This window comes from Neolamprologus brichardi, chromosome 22 (genome assembly GCF_056152115.1).
Source record: "Neolamprologus brichardi isolate AB-2024 chromosome 22, ASM5615211v1, whole genome shotgun sequence".
NCBI lineage: Eukaryota > Metazoa > Chordata > Actinopteri > Cichliformes > Cichlidae > Neolamprologus > Neolamprologus brichardi.
In genome coordinates this window covers 17,278,729-17,303,989 of record NC_142124.1, presented here as the reverse complement: position 1 = coordinate 17,303,989, position 25,261 = coordinate 17,278,729, and the positions used below count along the sequence as shown (strand labels likewise).

Sequence of the window (25,261 nt, the reverse complement as noted above, 5' to 3'; positions counted from 1 at the left end):
GCTGTTTGTGGACCAGTTGCTGTAGTGTTGGAATCCAAATGTTTGCTTTAAAATAGAATTTCAGCTGTTTAACAGGACTGTGCACCAGTTGTTGTACATTCATCATTTCATAATGCTCCAAATGTTTTCAGTGGGTGACAAGTCAGTTCAGCCCCCGCACGCTTTTATTATGGAGAGGCATGATGTTATTATGTGTTAAATGTAGTTTTGTTGGATTGTAGCATGTGTTTTGCTGCAAAATCTGGATGTGTTCTTCATACTTACAGCCATCATGTGGCATTTAAACGGTATGTTGGTACAAGGTCTGATGGTCCCACTCGTCTTTAGCATAATGTTTGATCTGTTTCTGTTGACGTTTCTATTGTTGTTATGTTATTATGAATGTTAGGTCTAAGTTTATGAATAGAAACACATAAAGATTACTTGTATTGCAAGTCCCACAGACCAAAGTGCTGTGTGTAACAATAGGTTTCACAGAGAATGGTCTAAAAAGGAGTAAATATCCAGTGAGCAGCTGAAACAAGGATGAAAATGCCTTGTTGATGCCAGAGATCAGAGGTGACTGCAAAGTAAGTAACTCAAATAACCACTTGTTACAATCAAGGTATGCAGAAGAGCATCTTTAAACATACAACATATTGAACCTTGAAGCAGATGAGCTACTGCAGCAGAAGACCACACCAGATGGCAGTCATGTCAGCCAAAAGCAAAAAACTGAATCTATAATTCACATATGCTCACTAAAACTGGACGATTAACAACTGGAAATATTCACCTGATCGATGAGTCTTGAGCTGTACTGCAACATTCAGACAATAGGGTCACAATTTGGTGCAGAACAACATTCAAGTATGGATCCATCCTGGTAGACAATGCTGACAATGTACTCACCGTAACCAAAAGGCCTCCACAGTCATTAGAGCCCAATCCAACAGAGCACCTTTGCGATGAGGTGGAGCAGTAGATTCATACTATCTGTGGCAACTGTATCATGCCATCATGTCAATATGGACTGTGTGCCATGAAGAATTAAAGCAGTTGTGAAAGGAAAAGGGCGTCCAACCCAGAACTACCAAGGTGTTCCTAATGAAGTGTTGCTTGGAAATTAAAGTGGTCAGCAATATGAAACGTTTTCATCATTTTAGGTTTCAAACCAATTCCCAAATACTTGCACAAAAAATAGTTGGATAAGGAGATTTGGATTACATGAAACCCCAAAACCAAAAAAATCTGCATAATGCTTCAATAGAAGAGGATGTTTAGTCTTGAGGTGTTTGTGTTTCAGGCTTCAGATGAACTCAGCAGAGCTGGACGTATTTGGTCCATGTGTCCTTGTTAATCAGGGACCAGGGGACAAATGAGGGTGGGAGGCCTTTTCTGATGATGGCTGCTCCCAGGGAAAAGTCACATCTGTGTCCTCTCCTGAGGTCAGCTTTTCCTCACTGTGTGTGGCAGTGATCTAAAAACTGTGCTGACTGCTCACCAAACAAACATGAGAAATGCACTCAGAGGCTGTATTACAGGGAGAAGTGAGGGGGGTGCGTCCAGACAGGCTGTGCGAGGAGACAGATTACGTCTGGCTCGAGGGAGGAACTCATTAGATAGGATAACATCTTAAGACACCTTTTTCAAATCAGATATTTAACATTATTTTATACAGAAAAAAGGTAAAAACAAGCAGATGTTATTACAATTTTAATTATAAATGCTATAGTTTTTGGGTTTTTTTACTAATTCTTATTTAATTTGTTCATCTTTGGTTTTTTGCCTACTGTTGCTATGTTATGCTGGGTTATTGATAAGAATTACCAATAGACAGCAATATTTAATGTTTAGCACAACCTTTGTCCTCATTTGGTGCAGACACAGTTTAATTATTAAAAAAACGTTGGTACAATTATATCATGGCACTGAGCAAGATCAATCAACGACAACACAAACTCGCAAGGATGCAGAGGCAGGTTTAAACATGCTAAAGCAAAGTGAGTGAAAAAACACTGAAAAAACGCGTCAGCTACGCGTTGAATTAAATATCACGATCTCATCCTCACACGGAGATTACACCATTAAAGGAGACTTCAGTAAATTTGGAAAATTTGCAAATTCCTGTGCGCAAGGCCACACTGACAAATACATGTAAAAATGAATGCACACAAACACATTTCTTACACAGTCACAGCTAAAAGTTTTAGCAGTGACACAAATGTTTAATTTAATATGATTTGCCGCATCAGTTTTAATGTTTTTTCAGTGTGTTTTTAATGACACACATTTCATCCCTTGTACCCTCTCTTTGTCAAATCTTTGTCTCTGTGAGTCCCTGTTACACTAACTCCTGTGTTTCTTTCTGTTGGTCACTGATCTTTTGTGCTTTGATGGCTTTTGGTATAGTCTTTATGTATTGTTACCCTGATGTTTCCACTTGCCTTCTGTCTGTGTATGTAACCTCAGTTTGGCTGTGTTTAAACCCTAGAGCCTTCCCTCCTGATTTCTTCTTTGTGTTTTTGGACATTGGTATTTTATATTCTGGAGCAACAATAAAGGCAATATATTTTTTGTTTTGTTTTATTGCTTTGTCAAGTCTGTCTGTCCTATCGTCCTGCATTTCATGACCACTCCTCACATGAACAGATTAGGTCAACCCATTTTATATCCGTGTCTGCTCTTCCTGAAAATGATCTGGAAGAATAAGTTAACTGCAGATTGTCTGATGTTTTCTGATGTGAGCAGTTCACCTTCCTCTAAAACATGGGCCGTTTTCCTAGTCTTGCTAAACAAGAGCTTCAGTCGTAAGTTTATAACAAAACTCACAGCTTGAACAGTTGCTATTCAACTGTGTACTGCTCTCTAGTGGCCTGATGCTTGTGTTACATACAGTGACTTCTCAGTAGGGTTTCTCATGCTGTGTGTGGTGTTTTTCAGTCTAAACACCATCCACTGAGGAAGATCATGTAACAACGTTAAAAGCTGAAGAGCTGTCAGACTTCTGTTAATGGATCTTGTTATTGGTCAATGCAAATTTATATCAAAACAAAGCAGACATAATTTATTGGTGGTTTTCATATTTTAATTGGCCATTTTAACCACATAAAACACTTAAGCAGACACACATTAGAGGAATAAATTAAATTTAACTGATTAAATTAAGATAAATCATTTACAGGCAATAAGAACATCTTCCTGCATAGAGTTACAGTGATTTTAAGAGCAGCTGATCTAAAATGCTTAACTGTCATGTTTTTGGTTGTTTTGTGTAGTTCTATTCAGCTGAGAAGGTGCAGTAGATTCCCCAGTGATCACTAGTGTAGCGTCCACAGTCCAGCTTCTCCAGCCCCACCAAGGCCATGTGATCAGGGGCCAGACGAGGGACTCCACGTTTGATAGCCGGGCGGAGGTAGATTCTGTCAAAGCGGAAGCGAGCAGGTGTAGAAATATTCTGATTGGTGTTAGTAGTGGTGTCCCACGTGTAGCGGCAGTGCTCCTGTTTGCCCAGTCGCTCCCACACATCACAGACAGTTGCAGGCAGGCCCACCTTGGGTACCTAAGACGGATCCAGAGAAAAGAGTTACTGTGATTTCTTGTTACAGGTTTACTGGCTGTATCTGGGTGGAAGGAGCAGCGTCTGACCTCCGCATCCCTCAGGTTTGTGTCTCCCCCAAACACAACGGTGACATCATCAGGTGCATGTTTAAACCTCCACTTCACCACATGCAGCTGATTCATACGCTCTTTAGAACATGCCTTAAAGCTCTCAAAGTGGGATGTCATCAGGCACAGCTTCTGGCCGTCGACGATCACCTGATTTTTGTAAAGGAAAATGTTCCTGAGCATCACGTTCAACACAGCTTATGCATGTAAAGAAAATATCAGAGATGATTTTGCACACACCTGAGCGACAAGCAGGTTCCTCATCATCTGAGTGGTGCGATAAGGTACTATCTCACTCTCCACAAATGTGACTCGTGACTTTTTCAGCAACATCCCTGTGAAGTAACCTTTCTCAGCACCTGGTCAACACAAGTCAGGAGGAAGATGGAGACTTTTAAAGGCAAAGACCTTCAAAGGAAATCCTTTGTCGGGTGATCATGGGCAAAATTGCACATAATAACTGAAAGCACACAATATCACAGTGAATACACTGCTGCTATGATAGTGGGCTTATAGTGGGATTTATTCCACTCATCTCCAGCTCCATGTGTTTGTTTTATATCTCTACTAGGACAGTTTTGAATGATTCATTACTCAAAACTGTCTGAAACAAGCTGTAATGGCTCCTCCCCCTTAAAGCAGCCTTACGTCTACTTCTAGACAAAAGACATGAAATTCAAGTGTTTATAGCCTGAGCGTTGACACCCAGGATTTACCTAGCTTCTCCAAAACGTATTATTTGAAAATGGAGAATCATAATAACAATACATACATGTGCTGGATGTGAGAGAAAACCAGTAAAACAAAAACAGGCTCAAACAGCTGAACTTCTCCAAAGTGTATTCCATGGCCTGTGTAATAATCTGGTAGTGTTGGTACAACAGTCAGGTTTTATAAAAACCGTGAAGGAAGAATACAGATGTTAATAATATTGTCAAAAGTCCCTAACAGCTCTCCTCACGTGTGACACTACGTGAAACCAAAGCAGTTCAACTGCATTCAGCCATTCATCACCATTTGATAATTCATACATGGACTTTTCCTACCTGTATCTGTCATACTGTACCTTCAATCATCAGGTAGCTCACAAACCGTTTCTTCAAGAACTGGACATAAGGGGGAATGAGCTCCTGCAGGAACACCACGTCAGGTTTGTATCTGCATTTACAAAGATTATCTTTTATAATATTAACTCTCACATATATGCAGCCTTTAGCAACATTTCCTCTAAATGATGCCTAAAAGTGTGAAAAGTGTAGCATGTGCTTACAAGTTTAAATATTTAACCAGGCTTCTGGCACGCTCTGGACGTTTTTCCCCATTAATCCCTTCCACGTTCCAGGTGATCAGGGACAGTTTAAAATCCTCTTTTTCTGAGGGTTTCTGTGTAGCAGCAGGACTGTCAGCTGCACTGTCACCTGGAGTGTCGGCCGGAATGTAAGCAGGACTTCCATCAGGACTGTCATCAGCCAATTCCATCCTGCAAATTTTTCACACAGTCAGTCAGCTCAAACACAAAGAGTTATAGGGAAACTTCACCATATGTAGGAGAACAGACAGCAGACTTACCAGTCATCTGGAGTAGTATCTTCACCACTGTGTGTTTCAGAGTCGCTCTCCATGTCTACTTCAACAAGTTAGTTCAAGGATCTCTGAAGGAAAAGTCCCAGGAAGGTTATGCTTTCTATTCATTTACTATAACTTTACAAACATGGCTTTGCTGGAAATGCACCCAGGCAGTTTCTCAGTATGTTTATTTGAGTTTTTGTGTCCTTGGTTGCAAACAAATATGGTTCAAAGTATGTTGACATGTTTTAGCTCCACCCATTCTATCTATCCCAACCCATTCTGGGTTGCATAATTCCTTCCCTAACCTTTAATAAACATACATAGAGAGAAAGACCAATGAACAGAGAAAAGCAAACAAAGCAACAACAGAGGTTCAGTAAGTATCACACTATATAAATGCAAGCAAGCAAAAAAGCAAAAACTAAGAAATAATGGTTTGATACAACACCACCACAGATTTCAAAAGTGTGTAATTAAATCAAAGTTATGAGAGCTTTTTCCAAACAGATTGGGCTTTAAAATAACTACATATATGCATTAAAAACATATAAAAAATATTAACCAAAGGAGGGAAGAAAACCTGTTATGGCCAGACCCAGGGTTCATGTTTTTTTGGGCTTGTCAATATTTCTTGGGTTTATCATGGGCTGGCGGCCCTCGCTGGTCGCCCCGCCCATGTGTCTGCTTATCAGCTGATTATCATCACGTGTAGTCTCCTTCTTAACTGTGGGGCTGAGCTTCAATCAACCCTGGATGTTGAGTTTACTCAGCAGTACATCCCCGGCCTCATAGTGAAGACTTTGTGTGTCTTGTCTTGCCAGGATTTGGGAACGGAGTGATTTACGGGAGCGGGGCCACTGTACAGTTTGGGATTTGGAGTTTCACGATTCACGCCAAGGACACAAGCAGATGTGGGATTTTAGAGAAATCGCCATGGGAGCCATGGTGTGGGGATTGTCACGTTGTTGTTTACCTTTCTTCACTTTAAATAAATTCACTGTCACTTTTTGGAAAAGTCCTGCGTTGGGTCCTGTTCTTACTACAAATGTGACAAAATGTTTCTGTCCTTAATAAAAATGGTCAAATATTATTTCCTTCAATGTCAGTAAGAGCAGGTTGATTTTCCTGGCCTGTAGGCCGTTCACCATGTCACGAGTGGACTGACTCTCAACCAAAAAGTAAATAATCCACATCCTATTTTGCTATCATCTGTTCTATTTAAAGTCAAAGAATGATATTCCTTTTTAACCTGACTTAGAAGATATTCTTTTATTTTAAATTTAAAACGTTTATTACAGAAATCAGCGTCTTCAATGATGACATAAAACCCATCTAATATTTGGTTAAATGGTAAATGGCTTGTATAGCGCTTTACTTAGTCCCTAAGGACCCCAAAGCGCTTCACACTACATTCAGTCATTCACACACACATTCACACACTGGTGATGGCAAGTCTCGGCCAGACTTTTTTGGTAGAGATCAGCTTCTGACATAAATCTGGCTGGATATTTGACCACACTTCTTGGAAACAAAGTTAATTTAAATTGGTTGGTTTCATGGCTCAGATTCAGCTTTTAAGTATAGACCACAAGTTTTTAATAGGGTTGATGTCGGGGCTTTGGGGAGGCCAGTCCAGATGCTCCATGTTAGACTGCTTTATGCATTCAAAACCAGTTTTGATGCGTTTGGGGTCATTGTCCTGTTGGAACACCCAGCTGTGTCAAAGTTTCAAGCCTCTAGCTGTTGATTTGACACAAAGGTGAAGAATTTGGAGGTAGTCCTCCTTTATTATGCCATCCACTTTATGCAGTGTACCAGTATCACTGGCAACAAAACACAGCAGAGCATGGTGCTACCACCATTATGCTTGACAGCAGGTGAAAGCCTCACCTGTACTCCTCCAAATACGCCTCTTGTCATTGTTTCCAACAAGCTCAGTCTTTGACTCATTTGACTATAAAACCTTCCTCCAGATTGCTAAAGCACATAGTTAGGGTTGGATCAGGTGACTATTAATCATCCCTTAGTTATGCTGCAACAGGTGTAGGCTGCTGGGTGCTGAGTATTTCTTCTTTAGTCACCTTTCTCACTCACTATGTATTAATAGACCTCTCTGCATTAAATCGTACTTGTTATTAATCTCTGTCTCTCTTCCACAGCATGTCATTTGTCCTGTCTTCCTCTCCTCACCCCAACCGGTCATGGCAAATGGCTGCCCCTCCCTGAGCCTGCTTCTGCTGGATGTTTCTTCCTGTTAAAAGGGAGTTGCCAAAGTGCTTGCTCATAGGTGGTCATATGATTGTCAGGTTTGTGTCTGAATGTATTATAGGGTCTACCTTACAATATAAAGCGCCTTAAGGTGATTGTTGTTGTGATTTTCCACTGTATAAATAAAACAGAATTTAATTGAAATTGTAAAGATTTGGCTTGTCTATGTGAGCAGCTACAAACTTCAGCCAAGCTTGAAGCCGTTGATTTTGGAGCAGTGAGACGGTGACGCTGGCGTTCCCACAGGTTATAGTTCATGGCAGCTTGAGCTTTGGTGGTTCCTGGGTGTGAACTTGGTGGACGGGCCCAGGTAGGAGGCATTTGAAAGTGAAGCACATTTATTTTTCCACCAGACCAGAAGACAAACACTTCTGGCCATCACCCTCCACAGACAGATTCCAACACAACTCAGCCCCAACAACACCAGCACCACACTAAGACCACATGTGCTTAGATACTATTAGGAATACACTGTAAGACAATTCAAAGTGTGTTTGCACAAAAATAAATACATAAATAATTGTATACATGTGTAAAACACTTTACTAAACTATTTGCAATCTCCATCTATATTTACAAACCCCTTAATGCCTAATCCCCATTCTGTACGTGCTCTCAGGCCATTAAATACCCTCCGAACTACAGCTGAAAGAATAAAAAACTAAAAACTGTCTTATGCAACTTTAAACATGAATAGCCTGCTTGATTATAACTCATTAGTTTCTCTGTGCCTGAATGACAGAGTTCTGTTTATAAGTTTGTTAATTCAAACAAGTTTTTTGACTTCTCTTCCTGGCATCAATTGATGGAACTTTTTAATTTTTTTTAAGCTCTGTTCCAGTCTTACTGATCAAAATGACTTTCAGTCTGTAATATGTGTGTAACCTCTTCATATTGACTTTATTTAAATAATAATAATAATTCAAAAAAAAACCGAAAGTATTCAGGCTGGTATCGTACCTCTGTGTTTCTGTAAAATAAACCACGAGATGACACTGTCTCGAGTACGCCACAGACCAGCTCGGCAGATTCCCAAATTTACCTTCACACAGCCTGTTCACCCGTCAGCTGATTAACGACTACTGCTGATTCAGGAAACACGCCCACTTAAACTCGTGATAATCAAATTAAGGTCGAAGTTCTGGCTCCACCCATTCTATAAAGGTTGTATAATGTTTTTACCCAAACTTTAATCAGTGTACATACAGATAAAAAATAATTAACAGAGAAAATCAAACAAAGCTGACTTTTTCCAAACAGATTTGGGTTTGAAATAACTACATTTATTAATTACAAACTTTATTACAACAAATAGAATTATTAACCGGGGGTGGGGGCTTTCCGTCCTTAATAAAATCTGCCAAATTTTATTTCTTTTAATGTCACACAAAACAAAAACACATGTGGCAAAATCACTTTTTACCACATCTAAGGTGTACCCTGCCTCTTGCCCTATAACAGCCGGGTTAGGCTCCAGTCCCTGAATTGGATAAACAGAAGAGAGTGGATGGATGCTACTGCGTGTAGCTGTTAAAACCGTGGATCAACAGCTTCAGGCATACGTGTGCAGCTGTTAAAAGTTGGACTCACCATTATGACTTCCCATAACACTACTTTCAGTCCTGTAAGTCAGTGTTTTGAACAGTTGCTATTCACCTGTGTACTGCTCTCTAGTGGCCTGATGCGTGTATTACACACAGAGTAGCATCACAGTAGGGTTTCTCATGCTGTGTGTGGTGTTTTTCAGTCCCAACTCCATCCACTGACGAAGATCATGTAACAAGGTTAAAAGCTGAAGAGCTGTCAGACTTCTGCTAATGGACTTTTCATCCATCAATGTAAGGGCATATCAATAAAATTTATTGGTGCTTTTCATATTTTAATTTGTAATTTTAACCACATAAAACACTTAAGCAGACACACAGAGTATAAAACTGATTAAAATAAAATGAGGAACATCTTCCTGCATAGCATTACTGTCATTTAAAGAGCAGCTGATCTAAAATAAAATGCTTAACTGTCATGTTTTTGGTTGTTTTGTGTATTTCTATTCAGCTGAGAAGGTGCAGTAGATTCCCCAGTGATCACTAGTGTAGCGTCCACAGTCCAGCTTCTCCAGTCCCACCAAGGCCATGTGATCAGGGGCCAGATGTGGGACTCCACGTCTGATGGCCGGGCGGAGGTAGATTCTGTCAAAGCGGAAGCGAACAGGGTAGGAAGCTTTCTTGTTGTTGTTGGCAAAGGTGTCCCACGTGTAGCGGCAGTGCTCCTGTTTGCCCAGTCGCTCCCACACATCACAGACAGTTGCAGGCAGGCCCACCTTGGGTACCTAAGACGGGCCAAGAGAAAAGAGTTACTGTGATTTCTTGTTACAGGTTTACTGGCTGTATCTGAGTGGAAGGAGCAGCGTCTGACCTCCCCATCCCTCAGGTTTGTGTCTCCCCCAAACACAACGGTGACATCATCAGGTGCATGTTTAAACCTCCACTTCACCACATGCAGCTGATTCATACGCTCTTTAGCATTGGCCTTACAGCTCTCAAAGTGGGATGTCATCAGGCACAGCTTCTGGCCGTCGACGATCACCTGAAAAAAAAAATGTTCCTGAGCATCACGTTCAGCAGAACTTATGCAAACAAAGAAAATATCAGAGATGATTTTGCACACACCTGAGCGACAAGCAGGTTCCTCATCATCTTAGTGGTGCGATAAGGAACTATCTCACTTTCCACCAATGTGACTCGTGACTTTTTCAGCAACATCCCTGTAAAGTAACCTTCCTCAGCACCTGGTCAACACAAGAGGAAGACAAAACAAAATCTATTTTAATACAAGTGCACTGACAGGTAGGTTCTCATTTATACCAGTGATCATGGGCTGGGGATTTGAAAAGGGAATTGCACATTTACATGAGTTAGAGCCATTTCTATCTCATCCGTTCAAGTTATTCGAATGTGTCACAATCAAAATTGTCACAATCTCAGGAGAGGAAATTAGTTAGAATGTTTAGGAGTTCAAACCTGCATGAACCTGCTGGAACACTAGCATCTCTGTCCACGGTGAACCCGATTGAGAGTGTGCTGACCAAGCAAGAAGCCCCTGCTCCACATGGGCAAATCAAATTGTTTCTGGTCAAATGTTTCATGGTCAGGTGAGAGAAAAGGTTGAGCAATGACAGGAGGTATGTGTGAAGGAGTAAAGATGAGACTTTCAAACCTAGAAACACCGTATCAGCTGTCAAGCACGGAGGTATCATCGTGCTCTGGGGCTGTTTTGCTGCCAGTAGTATTGGTACATTGTATAAATGTATAAAGTAATGGAATACTGAAGGAGGAAGACTATAAAATTCTTCCAAGAATTCCCTATATTCTTCAAAGGATCTGCAATAGTGGAATTCACACCTGATGGTGTGAAAGGAGGAATTTGTTAGAAATAAGATTTTGATAAAGTTTTTTTTAACATTAATTGATGTATGATCATGATAGAGTTGATGCACTCCTCATTAAAAGGATACAAGCATTGATCTCACGGTGTGAAGGGTTAACTAAGAGGAGTTGACAGAGTTGAGTGTTGAAGGCAAATTGCTCACTTACAGATCACAACACAGAGCAGACAGGCTGCTTGTTCTTGGGTGTATGATAACAGGGTGGTCTAGTCAACAAGAAAGAAAAACTGACTTCATTGGGTCAGTTGAAGCTGACATCAGCATGAAAATAAAACATCCCTGGTAACAACTGTAAGGTAGGGAGGGGTTTCCTCACACAGGAGAAGATCCCGGACTAAAAGAATAACTGAAAAATAAGACAAAGCTGAAGAAGAACTGCCCACTGAGCTGCTGATAATGTGCACATTATAACCATGATGTGCTGCAGGATGTGGGAGACGCAGGCAGCGGCCGTGAGAAGGAGGAAGAAGAGAACATAGAGGAACAATGAAGGCTGTTTTTAGTGTGGGGACACATGAAGATTGGGTTACGGAAAACCAGGAAAAACTAAGGAAGACTGACTCAGAGTGGAGGTTAAGAAAGGGTCATGAGCATCACAACAAAAGGTACACACATCCTAACAGCAAATGCATTAACCCGCTTACTAACAAACAACACACACACACACACACACACGCACACTCATGTGCGCGTGTAATGAAGACCAGCTTATACTCATAAACATGCCATATCTCTCATTACTGTTAAAATTGGAAAACTTAACAGACACTTACTGCTGACCGAGACCTTGCAGGACAACAGGTTGATTTTTTAATAGACCAGTGCCTCCAATTAGTGATCAGTCAACAAATTTAGTGATAATATGTTAGAATTATAAGATGCTTTCTAATGATTAAACAACATGTGAGATTAATTAAATAAAGGAAATGATCTTTTATAATAATCTTTTAAACTTGCATTTCTATTGTTATCATGCTGTCCTGTCAACTTGGTGGGTTTAGGTTTGACATGTAAACTAGATGACTGCCATTATTTCAGGGAAAGGGGATTTATCTTCCATCTTGCAGATGATTAAATGAGTGCAATGACTCCAACAGACTGGTGATTTTCCTGTTTCTGCCAAACATGGGAAATTTGTACCATGACACACACACACATCTGATTACATGGAAACAAATGCGCTGCATGTAACAGCACATGGGTCAGAGGGAACTGATGAGCAGTTTGAGAAAAAATAGTTTCTCTGTTTTCATAGAATACATGACAGCATTCCACATGCTTCTCTTTCTTTAAAAAAAAAAGTTTATTTATAACATTTTAAGGGCCAAGAGTTCCTTCCACTACTTTGCATTTATCACGCAACGAGGAAATACATGGACAAAGACTGCCTAGCTTTGTTTTAGAGAAATGCAAACGATGAAGGACTTTGAACTGTATAAGTTGTAATCTGGCATTAACAGAGCATTCTTTAATCCTCTTCAACCCATTGGCCCATAAAGCGTCTGATATCTCTACTTCCATGTCCTTAATGAGGAGTGTATCAACTCTATTATTGTCATACATTGCAATTAATGTTAAACAGAAGCTTTATCAAAAAATACATATCTCTTAAAAATTCAGTTTAAGCATACCTTTCTCTGGATTCTCACCACCTACCCGCTCTTCTTAGTCTGAGTCTCCACCCTTCTGTTTATTTTCAGTTGCTCTTGGAGTGTAAAACTTTTGTGCAAACATAACAGTAATAATACAAAGGAAAAGCTATCAGATTACACATGGAAATATGAAACAGCATTGGTTGTTCAACTGCAAAAAGACAGCTTTAAAACTTTAGTTAAATTAATTTGTTTATTTATGAGAGAGTGTTGTTGAGATAAGGAAGCCATTTAGTGTGAGACATGTTTATCAAACTGTATTATTAAATCCATTAAAATATCCATTAGCAGCAATATTGTTAGGGATGAAGGTACAACATTCATCACCAAACATCACACACACCCTGCTTTCGTGCTGTTCTTTTTTCCCCCTGTCATTAGACTTCTTACATCCATTTGATTTCATGTAGCTTTAGGTCAACATCTAGTGGAATCAGCAACCCTTTACTGAACATAATAAATGTAATTTATCCATCTGTCTAACAAATGTTCTAAGAAAGGTTGCCATGGTGTGAATTTGGTTGTGTGCTTTATACTTATCAGTGACCTGTCCAGGGCCACCTATGACGTGGCACGCAAACACTTTAGAGTCAGCCTCAAAGATGTCCTTGGAACGGTACCATGAGGGGATAGTGCCTGTGACTGAACCGGTGGATAAATGAATACAACAAACCATGATCTAACTTTGAGACCAATGCCTTTCAAAGTCTGAGGTAAAACCAGAAGCTGCCATGTGTTTCCACACAGCCAACGTACATCAAATACTTTTGATCTGGATTTTGCAGCAGAGTGACAGATCAGCATTTTTCTATCTATGCGGTGCTTTATGATTTTTACTGTTGTAAGGTAATCGGTTTGACATAACAGCATCAATAACACTGTGATAACAGTTTAAAACATCCTAGTGGTATTTACAATTAGCAATTACTGTGCCTACATCACTGGTGCCACTGGGGAAAACAAAGCAGTCAGTCACATTTAGCTCTGAAAGAAAAAGTTCATCCTTTGGGTGCTCAAAGCATGTTTGAGGCCCAGTGAAATCCCTTAATGAAGTGGAATGACTGAGGCCATGGTTCTCAGCTGGAAAAGGGTGGAGTGCCCACTCCGGGTCGGGGATGAGTTCCTGCCCCAAGTGGAGGAGTTCAAGTATCTCGGGGTCTTGTTCATGAGTGATAGGAGAAAGGAGCCGGAGATCGACAGACGGATTGGGGCTGCAGCTGCAGTAATGCAGACGCTGCACCGGTCCGTCGTGGTGAAGAGGGAGCTGAGTGTAAAAGCGAAGCTCTCAATTTACCGGTCGATCTACGTCCCTACCCTCACCTATGGCCACGAGCTGTGGGTAGTGACCGAAAGAACGAGATCGCGGATACAAGCGGCAGAAATGAGCTTCCTCTGAAGGGTGGCTGGCCTCTCCCTTAGAGATAGGGTGAGAAGTTCGGCCATCCGGGAGGGGCTCAGAGTAGAGCCGCTGCTGCTCCACATCGAAAGGAGCCAGCTGAGGTGGTTCGGGCATCTGACAAGGATGCCCCCTGGGCGCCTCCTGGGTGAGGTGTTCCAGGCATGTCCCACCGGGAGGAGGCCCCGGGGCAGACCCAGGACACGCTGGAGAGATTATATCTCTCGGCTGGCCTGGGAACGCCTTGGTGTTCCCCCGGATAAGCTGGAGGAGGTGGCTGGGGAGAGGGAGGTCTGGGCCTCTTTGCTTAGGCTGCTGCCCCCGCGACCCGGCCTCGGATAAAGCGGAGGAAGATGGATGGATGGAAGTGGAATGACCACAAAAGTCTAGTTTAGGGTTTCAGATGATGTTCAGAATTCAGTAAATATGACGAAGGAATGTACAGCTGTTGTTATATTTACTAGCATAATGAGGATCTAATGCACAGCTTTCTTACGTGTCAGGAAGCAGTCTAGCTGCCATACAGAATGAGTACGAGTAATTTGTTAGTCAAGTATCTGTGAAATTTGCATACTTTAATTACTGTATTTACTTTTAATAAAATCAGGACTAGAGAAGAGTTTGAAACACAGCAATTCATATACAGCTTTCCTGTGTTTGTGACGTTTGGAGAGTCATGTGGATGTATATCATCAGTGAAATTATTAGAAAAGTCTCACCAATGACCACCACAACTGAAAAACATACTGAACCTTTCAGGCAAAACCAGCCTGATTGTCTATTCAGGTGTTATCTACGTTTCATTGCTGATCCCTCCCAGGTGACTCAGTCTCACTCTGCACGTCACTGAGTTGAAGCTTGGCACGCTCACGTTGGAGGAGGGCGCTCTTTCACCCCTCACTCTTGTTCCAACGAGATGAAGTTAGTGTGTTTTCATGTTAGTGCTGTGGTCTAGTTCCATATACTGTTTAGTGATATGATAATGAGCCTAATGCTAAGATGTTCTGTGACCATTGCACATCCTGCTTTATTTTCACTGGTGTCTGGGTTGTGTGACACCGAATCATCCACAAAGACCTTCAGAATAAAGTCACATCTGTTTCTACGTCACTGAGGGACTAGGCAGGGTTGCTGTTTGTCCCCCCTGCTCTTTGCTTTAGCTATGTAAAGCACTTTGAATCACCTTGTTGTTGAATTGTGCTATATAAATAAACCTGCCTTGCCTATGGAGCCTCTGGCCATTACAGTTAGGAACAACTCTGACATTGTAGGCATATCCAGTGGTCCTGTCGAGTCCATCATCACTTTACTTGCAGATGATGTGGCCCTGACACTGTCAGATGCCAGGCTCTCTTTGCCTCCCCTGCTTCGCCTCATCAATAAATTTGGGCAACTTTCTGGCTACTATTTAAATTGAACTTTCAGGACCTGGTTGATAGTATTAAAGCTAAGATAGATAATTGGACACTTCTCCCATTTTCTTTAATTAGATGTTTCAATATAATTAAAATAGTTGTACTTCCTAAATGTATTCATCTCTTCCACAACATTCACATCTTTCTTACTTTTTTTTTTCAAACTATTGACTCTGTCATTGTCTTTCTTCTGAGCAAATAAATCCCATAGAGTTGTGAAGGCACACTTGCAGAAACCCACCTCTGAGGGCGGATTAGGCCTTCCAGTTTTCAGGCACTATTTATGGGTTTGCAACGCCAGAACGTGGGTTTTCTGGAATAATGTTTTAGCTGTTCCTGCTGCTCAGATGGTCAGAATGAGTTCTTCACACTATTAAGGACCTCTACAGTGACATTTGTTTTGCTTCATTTGCTCAGCTGCAATCAAAATGTATGCTTCCCTCTGCTCATTTATTTCGATACTTACAAATCAGGTATTTTGTTAAACACTCTTTCTCCCATCTGGACCAGCGCCCTGCTCATAGTGAGTTCTGTGATACTTTGATTACAAAATCCTGCTTCCAAACACCTAATCAGCCAGTTTACTAGACTTTTTACACTTACAGCACCTACATACCACATCAAGGATGCTTGGGTTTAGGACATGGAAGTAGAGATATCAGATGCTTTATGGGCCAATGGGTTGAAGAGGATTAAAGAATGCTCTGTTAAGCCAGATTACAATTTATACAGTTCAAAGTCCTTCATCATTTGCATTTCTCTAAAACAAAGCTAGGCAGTATTTTTCCATGTATTTCCTCATTGCGCAATAAATGCAAAGCAGTGGAAGGAACCCTTGGCCCTTAAAATGTTATAAATACTGTCATGTATTCTATAAAAACAGTTTTGTCAGTGAGAATTACATACTTATCTTTTGTTAAGTACACACTCATGCTGTTACATGCAGCACATTTGTTTCCATGTAATCAGATGTGTGTGTCATGGTACAAATTTCACATGTTTGTCAGAAACAGGAAAATCAACAGTCTGTTGGAGTCATTGCACTCATTTAATCATCTGCAAGATGGAAGATAAATCCCCATTCCCTGAAATAATGGCAGTCATCTGGTTTACATGTCAAACCTAAACCCACCAAGTTGACAGGACAGCATGATAACAATAGAAATGCAAATGAATTATGAATTGTACTTCGCTTCTCTGACACTGAGAAGTCCACAGCTCTGCAAACCAAATCTTTAACTGCCTGATAATAAAATAGTGTAAACTGCTAAATTGTCTCCTGAGCTTCTCTCAGCAAGAAAAGAATACCAAACAACTCAAATCAACAGCTAGACCAGGGGTCCTCAATTCCAGTCCATGAGGGCCGCTGTCCCTGCAGGTTTTAGATGTGTCCTTGATCCATCACAGCTGATTTAAATGGATAAATTACCGTCTCAACAGGCCTGGTAATGAACTAATCATGTGATACAGGTGTGTTGACCCAGGGTGAGATCTAAAACCTGCAGGTACACCGGCCCTCGCGGACTGGGATTGGGGACCCCTGAGCTAGACAGTTGAAATTTGGACACAAAAGGAGTTATAGCTCCTCTCTCTAAAAGCAGCTTTACCTCTGACTTACTAGACTTACTATTTCTAGAAAAAAAACCACAAAACTGAGTATTTAGAGCCTAAGCCTGAAGCCCGAGCTTTGACGCCCAGGGTCTGCTTAGCTTCTTCAGTTTCAAATCATTAGGTTTGAATCCATCATAATAACAATACATACATGTGCTGGATGTGAGAGAAAACCAGGAAAACAAAAACAGGCTCAAACAGCTGAGCTTCTCCAAAGTGTATTCCATGGCCTGTGTAATCTGGTAGTGTTGGTACAACAGTCAGGTTTTATGAAAACAGTAAAGGAAGAATACAGATGTTACTAATATCATCTAAAGTCCCTAACAGCTCTCCTCATGTGTGACACTACGTGAAACCAAAGCAGTTCAACTGCATTCAGCCATTAATCACCATTTGATCATTCATACATGGACTTTTCCTACCTGTATCTGTCATACTGTACCTTCAATCATCAGGTAGCTCACAAACCGTTTCTTCAAGAAGTGGACATAAGGGTCAATGAGCTCCTGCAGGAACACCACATCAGGTTTGTATCTGCATTTACAAAGATTTACTTTAATCATATTAACATCACATATATGCAGCTTTTGGCAAAATGTTGCATCTCCAGCAACAATTTCTCCCAAACGATGCCTTAAAGTGTGAAAAATGTAACACGTGCTTACAAGTTTAAATATTTAAACAGGCCTCTGGCACGCTCTGGAAGGTTTTCCACATCAAGCCCATCCACATTCCAGGTGATCAGGGACAGTTTAAAATCCTCTTTTTCTGAGGGTTCCTGTGTGACAGCAGGACTGTTGGCTGGACTGGCATTATGACTGTCACCATGACTGTCACCATGACTGTCACCATGACTGGCAGCAGGACTGGTAGCAGGACTGGCAGCAGAACTGGCAGCAGGACTGTCATCAGCCAATTCCATCCTGCAAATTTTTCATAGAAGCAGTCAATGAAAATACAAGAGTCATAAACAAACTTCACCTCATGTAGGAGAACAGACAGCAGACTTACCAGTCATCTGGAGTAGCATCTTCACCACTGTGTGTTTCAGATTCACTCTCCATGTCAGCTTCAACAAGTTAGTTCAAGGATTTCTAAAAGAAAGGTCACACCAGGTTATGCTTTCTATTCATTTATTATAACTTAAAAAATAGCTTGGCTGCAAATACACCCAGGCAGTTTCTCAGTATGTTTATTTGTGTCTCTGTGTGTATGGTTGCAACACAAATGTGGTTGAAAGTATGTTGACATGTTCTAGCTCCACCCATTCTATCAATTTTGCATAACCTTTAATAAACATACAGAAAACTATATAAAAACAATTACTAAACTATTTGAAATCTCTATCTATATTTACAAACCCCCTAATGCCTAATTCCTATTCTGTACGTGTGGATTTTAAGGCAGGCGGACTAAACCTACACTTGAATCATGTTCATTAATTCTTTATTTCTTCTTCTTTTTTAACCCTTTTCATATTTGAAACGATTTAAATAACAATAATAACTAAAAGAAATAAAACTCTTCAGCGTGGTATCGTACCTCTGTGTAAATCACAAGTCGACAGTTTCTCCACTATGCCACGGATCAGCTCGACAGTTTCGAGTTTACCTGGATGCATCCTGTTCGCTCCGTCAGCTGATTCAGGAAACACACCCATGTAAACTGGTGATACTCACAGTTCAGTTAGGAGCAAACCGCCTGACTAAACAGCACACTGGCCGACAGAGACAACCATTCAGTGAAAATGACAAATCTACGGATGCAACATCTGGAACACGCAGAGAGGAATTTCAACAAATATAACCAGTTAACCTAAAACACCGACATTTAAACTGCTGTAAATGACTTGTTGGTCTATAATTTGTGAATTATATGTCAAATGTATCCCTCGTGAACAGTGTTGGGGAGTAACGGAATACATGTACCGCCGTTACGTATTTAAAATACAAAATATGAGTAACTGTATTCCGTTACAGTTACCGTTTAAAAAGGTGGTATTTAGAATACAGTTACTTTGTTGAAATAAATGGATTACACGGCGGTACTTTCCTGTTTCATATTGTGGCGGGTCAGGACTGTTTGGGTTTTGTTTGACAGCTACGTTCTGTTGTTCCAGGCGGCAGCGGTTGCCATGGTTACAGAGCACCGCTCTCTCTCTGCGTGTTTCCTGGGTGAGAGAGCGCCTGTTGTTGTTGTGCTAAGCTAATAGGCAGAATGCTACAGGTATAGCTCTAAAGAATGTAGCATCATAGGCAGCGTAGTCCGTGCTGCAGGGAGAATGGACTGCTGTACCCGTTATGTGTCTGTGAGCGAGGGAGGGAGAAAAAGGAAAAGTACGAGCTGTCATCGAGCAGAAACGGGAGCTGGAAGCATGTAAATATAATAATAACCACTGCAGCCAAGAAGAGAGCCTGACGAGCCCAGCTGTAAGTAAGCTATTAAGACTCGACTGTACGCTGTGTTCGTGTTTTCCTCCAAAAAACAATAAGTTCCGTTGGAGCAGCCTTTCAACGCCTCTCTCTGTCTCACGCTAGCAAAGTTGACCCAGACAACAGAGTTAAGCTAGTTTTCAGCTACGAGCCCGACACGAACCGTATTAGCCAGAGGTCCCTTTACTACGGTTCGGAGCCGCGGACCTTCAGTAACAGTAATAAATCACAGCAATAGTACATTCACGTAGTTGTAAACAGCATGATAATATATTAAGTAATCCAAAGTATTTAGAATACGTTACTCTCATTGAGTAACGTAACGGAATACGTTACAGAATACATTTTGGGGCATGTATTCTGTATTCTGTAATGGAATACATTTTAAAAGTAACCTTCCCAACACTGCTCGTGAATGATATCATATATATATGTATGACCTCTTTGTAAATCCTGCTCATAAAAACATAAATGTAAGTAAAGACATTACACATAAACACAAAATTACCTTTTACCACGTCTAAGGTGCACCCCGCGACTTGCCCTATATTGCATGTAGCTGTTAAAACAGCAGATCAACAGTTTCACTGTGTGTAGTGGTTAAAACTTGGACTCACCATTACGACTTCCCATAACACTGCTTCTTGTGTTTGTCAGTGTTTAAACAGTTGCTATTCACCTGTGTACTGCTCTCTAGTGGCCTGATGCGTGTATTACACACAGAGTAACATCCCAGTAGGGTTTCTCATGCTGTGTGTGGTGTTTTTCAGTCCCAACTCCATCCACTGAGGAAGATCATGTAACAAGGTTAAAAGCTGAAGAGCTGTCAGACTTCTGTTAATGGACTTTTCATCCATCAATGTAAGTGTATAATAAAACAAAGACATTATAATTCATTGGTACTTTTCATATTTTAATTTGTCATTTTAACCACATAAAACACTTAAGCAGACACACATTAGAGGATAAAACTGATTAAAATAAGGTGAATCGTTTACAGGCAATAAGAACATCTTCCTGCATAGTGTTACAGTAATTTAAAGAGCGGCTGATTAAAAATAAAATGCTTAACTGTCATGGTTTTGGTTGCTTTGTGTATTTCTATTCAGCTAAGAAGGTGCAGTAGATTCCCCAGTGATCACTAGTGTAGCGTCCACAGTCCAGCTTCTCCAACCCCACCAAGGCCATGTGATCAGGGGCCAGATGAGGGACTCCACCTCTGATGGCCGGGCGGAGGTAGATTCTGTCAAAGCGGCAGCGAGCGACAAAGGGAAAAGTTTTGTTGTTGTTGGCAGAGGTGTCCCATGTGTAGCGGCAGTGCTCCTGCTTGCCCAGTCGTTCCCACACATCACAGACAGTTGCAGGCAGGCCCACCTTGGTCACCTGAGACGGGTCCAGAGAAAAGAGTTACTGTGATTTCTTGTTACAAGTTTACTGGCTGAGTGGAAGGAGCAGCGTCTGACCTCCGCATCCCTCAGGTTTGTGTCTCCCCCAAACACAACGGTGACATCATCAGGTGCATGTTTAAACCTCCGCTTCACCACATGCAGCTGTTTCAGACGCTCTGCAGTATTTTCCTTACAGCTCTCAAAGTGGGATGTCATCAGGCACAGCTTCTGACCGTTGACGATCACCTGATTTTTGGAAACGAAAATGTTCCTGAGCATCACTTATGAACACAAAAAAATATCAGAGATGATTTTGCACACACCTGAGCGACCAGCAGGTTCCTCATCATCTTAGTGGTGGGATAAGCTACTATCTCACTCTCCACAAGTTTGACTCGTGACTTTTTCAGCAACATCCCTGTGAAGCAACCGTTCCGACCACCTGATCAACACAAAAGGAAGAGAAAGATGGAGACTTTTAAGCTTTGGTTCCCCTTCAAATCAAATCCTTAGTCAATGATTTGTTTATTCTTTGAGTATTAGTTCCTAGCTTTTCTGAGTTTTGTTATCCATGTTTCTAGTTCCCCGGTTGATCTTAGTTCCTTTTGCCTCTCCAGTCTGTTGTGTGTTTCCATGTCTTTTTATTCCCAGTCTCAGTTTTTAGTTCATGTGCCTTAGTCTGTGTCTCAGTGTGTGTGTTACTTCCTGGATTCTTTTGTCTTGTGTGTGTTGTTCAGTCTGTCTCGTTAGTCAGATTTTGTTCACCCATGTTCCCTGGTGTGTCCTTTCTCCTTGATTATCTCATGTGCACTTAAGCCCTTAGAGTTTGTTCAAGTTTTACTCTGCCTTATCTTTTGTAAAGGTTGCCTTTTGCCAGCTAATAAAGCTCTGCTTTGAGTTTAGTTTGTCTGGCAAGTCCTTAATTTGGGTCCACAAACCGTTTGCCACACAGCTGTCCCACAACAGTAATAAGCATGTAGTCTCAGTACAAAGTTTTATAGTCAGGTTTTATAAAAACAGTGAAGGAAGAACACAGATGTTACTAATATTGACTAAAGTCCTTAACAGCTCTCTTCATGTGTTACATGAAGTCAAAGCAAAGCAGCTCAGCTGCATTCAGCCATTAATCACCATTTGATCATTCATACCTGTGCCTTTCCTACCTGTATCTATCTGACATACTGTACCTTCAATCATCATATAGTTGACGAGCTGTTCCTTCAAGAACTGGACATAATGGGGAACGAGCTCCTGCAGGAACACCACATCAGGGTTGTGTCTGTATTTACAGAGATTTACTTTAATAATATTAAATGTCACATATGTGCAGCCTTTAGGAAAATGTAGCATTTCCAACAACATTTTCTCCAAACAATGCCTAAAAGTGTGAAAAGTGTAACAGGTACTTACAAGTTTAAATATTTAAACAGGCCTCTGGCACGCTCTGGACGTTTTTCGAAATCAAGCCCGTCCACATTCCAGGTGATCAGGGACAGTTTAAAATCCTCTTTTTCTGAGGGTTTCTGTGTAGCAGCAGGACTGTCAGCAGGACTGTCTACAGCCAAATCCATCCTGGAGGTTTTTCACAGAGTCAGTCAGCTAAAATACAAAGAGTCATATGTAAACTTAACCATACATAGAAGAGCTGACAGCAGACTTACCAGTCATCTGGAGTAGTATTTTCACCACTGTGTGTTTCAGAGGCACTCTCCATGTCTACTTCAACAAGTCAGTTCTCTTTCTGAAATAAAGGTCACAGGAAGATTATGCACCGTTTAAGTCATAAAACACACACACACACACACACACACACACACACACACACACACACACACACACGCACACACACACACACACACACACACACAGACACACACACACACAGAGACACACACACACACACACTTAAACAGGGCTTGGTTGCCAATATACCCAGGCAGTTTCCCAGTATGTGTATATGACTTTTTTCGTGTCCTTGGTTTCAACCCAAATATGGTTGAAAGTATGTTTACATGTTCTAGCTCCAACCATTCTATCAAGGTTTAATATTTTTTATACCAACCTTAAATAAACACACGTACAGAGAAAGGCCAATGAACAGACAAAGCAGTGAAAGCAACAACAGAGGTTCAGAAAGTATCACGATATGTAAATGTAAGCAAGTCATGAGAGCTTACTTTTCCAAAAGGTTTTGGCTTTGAAATAGCTACATTTATGAATTAAAAACTTTATCAGAAAAATGTAAAAAAATTAACAGAAAAGGGGAAGAAAAAGTTTCTGTCCTTAATAAAAATTGTCAAATATTATTTCCATTAATGTCAGTGAGAGCGTTCAAAAATTTTGATTCTGTACATCTGGACGTAACGTTTTCAGTGGGAGAAACGTTTCGTCACTCATCCAAGTGACTTCTTCAGTCTCAGCTGACTGCAGTTTTCCCCAATCTTATAAACAGTACATTTGCATAATGACTGAAACCAGCCCACTGAAGGAACAATGGACTGGGAGGTCAGTTCCTTAATCATAATTATGCAAATTCTCATGACCATTGATCAACAACCACTGACCAAAACCCACTGATCAAAGACCACTGATCAATGGCCATGAGTACCATTCACACAGAGTTGGGGAATGGCTGCAATCACAGCATTGTAAGATGGCGAAAGATGTACCCTTAGGCCCCCTCCTCGATTCAGAGATGGTCTTCCCCTTTTCACGTAAATGGCCTCCTTGACTCTGTGCTCAAACCAGCGTTCCTTCCTGTCCAGGATGTGTACAGCCTCATCCTTGAAAGAGTGTCCACTGGCCTGTAGGTGTAAATAGACTGCAGAGTCCTGGCCTGACGAGGTAGCTCTTCTGTGTTGTGCCATCCGCTTCACCACAGGTTGTTTGATTTCCCCGATGTATAAATCCTGGCAATCCTCCTGGCACTTAACAGCGTACACTATGTTACTCTGTTTGTGTCGGGGGACCCGATCCTTGTGCACCAATATTTTCACATCGTGTTTTGGGGTTTAAAAGCCAGAGAGACTCGGTGTTTAGAAAAAATGTGTCACAATTGTTCCGATACTCCTGACACATATGGGATCACTACAGGTTTTCGCTTGGGCAGCAGTTGTCCTTCTCTCCTGGATCGGCCGGAGCTTTCTTTAGGTGCTTTCCCAGCTTTGACAAAAGTCCAGCTGGGATAACCACATTTACTCAGGGCCTTCTGGATGTGCTGTTTTTCTTCTTCCCTGGCTGCTGTGTCTGTGGGGATGGTGTTCGCTCTGTGTTGTAGCATCCTGATGACACCCAGTTTATGTTCCAGTGGATGATGAGAGTCAAACCTTAAATACTGATCCGTATGCGTAGGTTTGCAATACACATCAACTTTTAAATATTCCCTGTTACTGATGGAAATCTCACGGTCAAAGAAGGCAAACCTGTCACTTTTCATATCCTCCCTGGTGAGTTTCATATGTTGGTTCACTGAGTTAATGTGATCCGTGAATTGTGGTACGTCCTGGGATTTGATTTTCACCCAGGTGTCATCCACATATCTGAACCAGTGACTTAGTGGTGTTCCAGGGTAGGATATCAAAGCCCTCTTTTACGCTTCTACCATGTACAAATTAGCCACAATGGGTGAAACTGGGGAATCCATGGCACACCCATGTTTCTGCCTGTAATACTGCAATTTTATGTGAAATAGGTGAATTAAGACACAGTTCCAAAAGCAAACACAATTGGTTGATGCAGAGAGTGTTCCTGTTGTTGAGGTTGGAATCATCCTGTAATCTCTTACAAACTACCTCCAACGCTGGTGACTGGAACACAAGTGAAGAGAGATGTAACATCGTACAAGACCATTGTTTCATCTGCCTCCATAATGACATCTCTCACCTTCTCAACAAAATCCAAGGTGTTTTGGATGTGGTGTTCAGAGCTGCCTATCAACGGTTGAGGATTGAAGCCAGAAACTTAGAGATGTTATAGGTGACCGAGTTCGTCATACAGACAGCTGGTCTGGGTAGAGGGGTCCAGGAGGAGAATGATTGAATAACAAGTCCAAAAGGCATTTTGAAAGTAAAGCACATTTATTTTTTCACCAGACCAGAAGACAAACACTTCTGGCCAGCACCCTCCACAGACAGATTCCAACACAACTCAGCCCCAACAAGACCAGCACCACACTAAGACCACATGTGCTTAAATACTATTGGACTACACCATAAGAAATTTCAAAGGTTGTTCTATCTCCATATTTACAAACCCTCTAATGCCCAATCCCCATTCTGTACGTGTGGATATAAATTCCAGGTAGACATTAATATTACATTTGAATCATGTTGTTGCATTAATTCTTTGGTTGCTTTCAGGCCATTAAATACCCTCCGAACTACAGCTGAAAGAATAAAAACTAAAACTGTGTTATGCAAATTTAAACATGAATAGGCT

At 41.2% G+C, this 25,261-nt stretch overlaps 3 protein-coding genes across 8 annotated transcripts; all 3 read right to left on the bottom strand.

The window, feature by feature from the left end:
• Positions 1-3,056: 3,056 nt before the first annotated feature.
• Positions 3,057-8,559, bottom strand: LOC148096740 (tyrosyl-DNA phosphodiesterase 2-like). The gene is made up of 7 exons (XM_087834958.1): positions 8,446-8,559; positions 5,218-5,300; positions 4,919-5,128; positions 4,715-4,806; positions 3,889-4,007; positions 3,628-3,798; positions 3,057-3,541 (listed from the first exon to the last, which is right to left on the bottom strand). The coding sequence occupies exons 2-7, from the start codon at positions 5,268-5,270 to the stop codon at positions 3,260-3,262; spliced, it is 927 nt and encodes a 308-aa protein (XP_087691084.1). The 5' UTR covers positions 5,271-5,300; positions 8,446-8,559; the 3' UTR covers positions 3,057-3,259.
• Positions 8,560-8,752: 193 nt separating this feature from the next.
• Positions 8,753-20,093, bottom strand: LOC148096739 (tyrosyl-DNA phosphodiesterase 2-like). Of its 6 annotated transcripts, none has more exons than XM_087834954.1 (8): positions 20,054-20,093; positions 18,547-18,642; positions 18,016-18,098; positions 17,670-17,927; positions 17,447-17,538; positions 10,155-10,273; positions 9,901-10,071; positions 8,753-9,814 (listed from the first exon to the last, which is right to left on the bottom strand). In XM_087834954.1, the coding sequence occupies exons 3-8, from the start codon at positions 18,066-18,068 to the stop codon at positions 9,533-9,535; spliced, it is 975 nt and encodes a 324-aa protein (XP_087691080.1). In that variant the 5' UTR covers positions 18,069-18,098; positions 18,547-18,642; positions 20,054-20,093; the 3' UTR covers positions 8,753-9,532. The 6 variants fall into 6 exon arrangements, with proteins under 6 accessions (XP_087691080.1, XP_087691077.1, XP_087691078.1 ...); XM_087834951.1 differs by having other exon boundaries at positions 19,945-20,068; XM_087834952.1 differs by lacking the exon at positions 20,054-20,093 and adding an exon at positions 19,945-20,048 and having other exon boundaries at positions 18,547-18,721.
• Positions 20,094-20,326: 233 nt separating this feature from the next.
• Positions 20,327-22,551, bottom strand: LOC102788141 (tyrosyl-DNA phosphodiesterase 2-like). Its single transcript, XM_006788070.3, has 6 exons — positions 22,486-22,551; positions 22,235-22,396; positions 22,012-22,103; positions 21,148-21,266; positions 20,900-21,070; positions 20,327-20,819 (listed from the first exon to the last, which is right to left on the bottom strand). The coding sequence occupies exons 1-6, from the start codon at positions 22,536-22,538 to the stop codon at positions 20,538-20,540; spliced, it is 879 nt and encodes a 292-aa protein (XP_006788133.2). The 5' UTR covers positions 22,539-22,551; the 3' UTR covers positions 20,327-20,537.
• Positions 22,552-25,261: the final 2,710 nt, after the last annotated feature.

Coding starts and splice junctions, on each gene's coding strand:
- LOC148096740 (XM_087834958.1), bottom strand. CDS start 5,270: ATGGAGAGCGACTCTGAAACACACAGTGGTGAAGATACTACTCCAGAT. Junction 5,129..5,217: donor GATACTACTCCAGATGACTG/GTAAGTCTGCTG, acceptor AAAAATTTGCAG/GATGGAATTGGCTGATGACA. Junction 4,008..4,714: donor GAGCTACCTGATGATTGAAG/GTACAGTATGAC, acceptor TGTGTTGACCAG/GTGCTGAGAAAGGTTACTTC.
- LOC148096739 (XM_087834954.1), bottom strand. CDS start 18,068: ATGGAGAGTGAATCTGAAACACACAGTGGTGAAGATGCTACTCCAGAT. Junction 17,928..18,015: donor GATGCTACTCCAGATGACTG/GTAAGTCTGCTG, acceptor AAAAATTTGCAG/GATGGAATTGGCTGATGACA. Junction 17,539..17,669: donor CTGTTTAAATATTTAAACTT/GTAAGCACGTGT, acceptor TTGTAAATGCAG/ATACAAACCTGATGTGGTGT.
- LOC102788141 (XM_006788070.3), bottom strand. CDS start 22,538: ATGGAGAGTGCCTCTGAAACACACAGTGGTGAAAATACTACTCCAGAT. Junction 22,104..22,234: donor CTGTTTAAATATTTAAACTT/GTAAGTACCTGT, acceptor CTGTAAATACAG/ACACAACCCTGATGTGGTGT. Junction 21,071..21,147: donor GGAACCTGCTGGTCGCTCAG/GTGTGTGCAAAA, acceptor TCCAAAAATCAG/GTGATCGTCAACGGTCAGAA.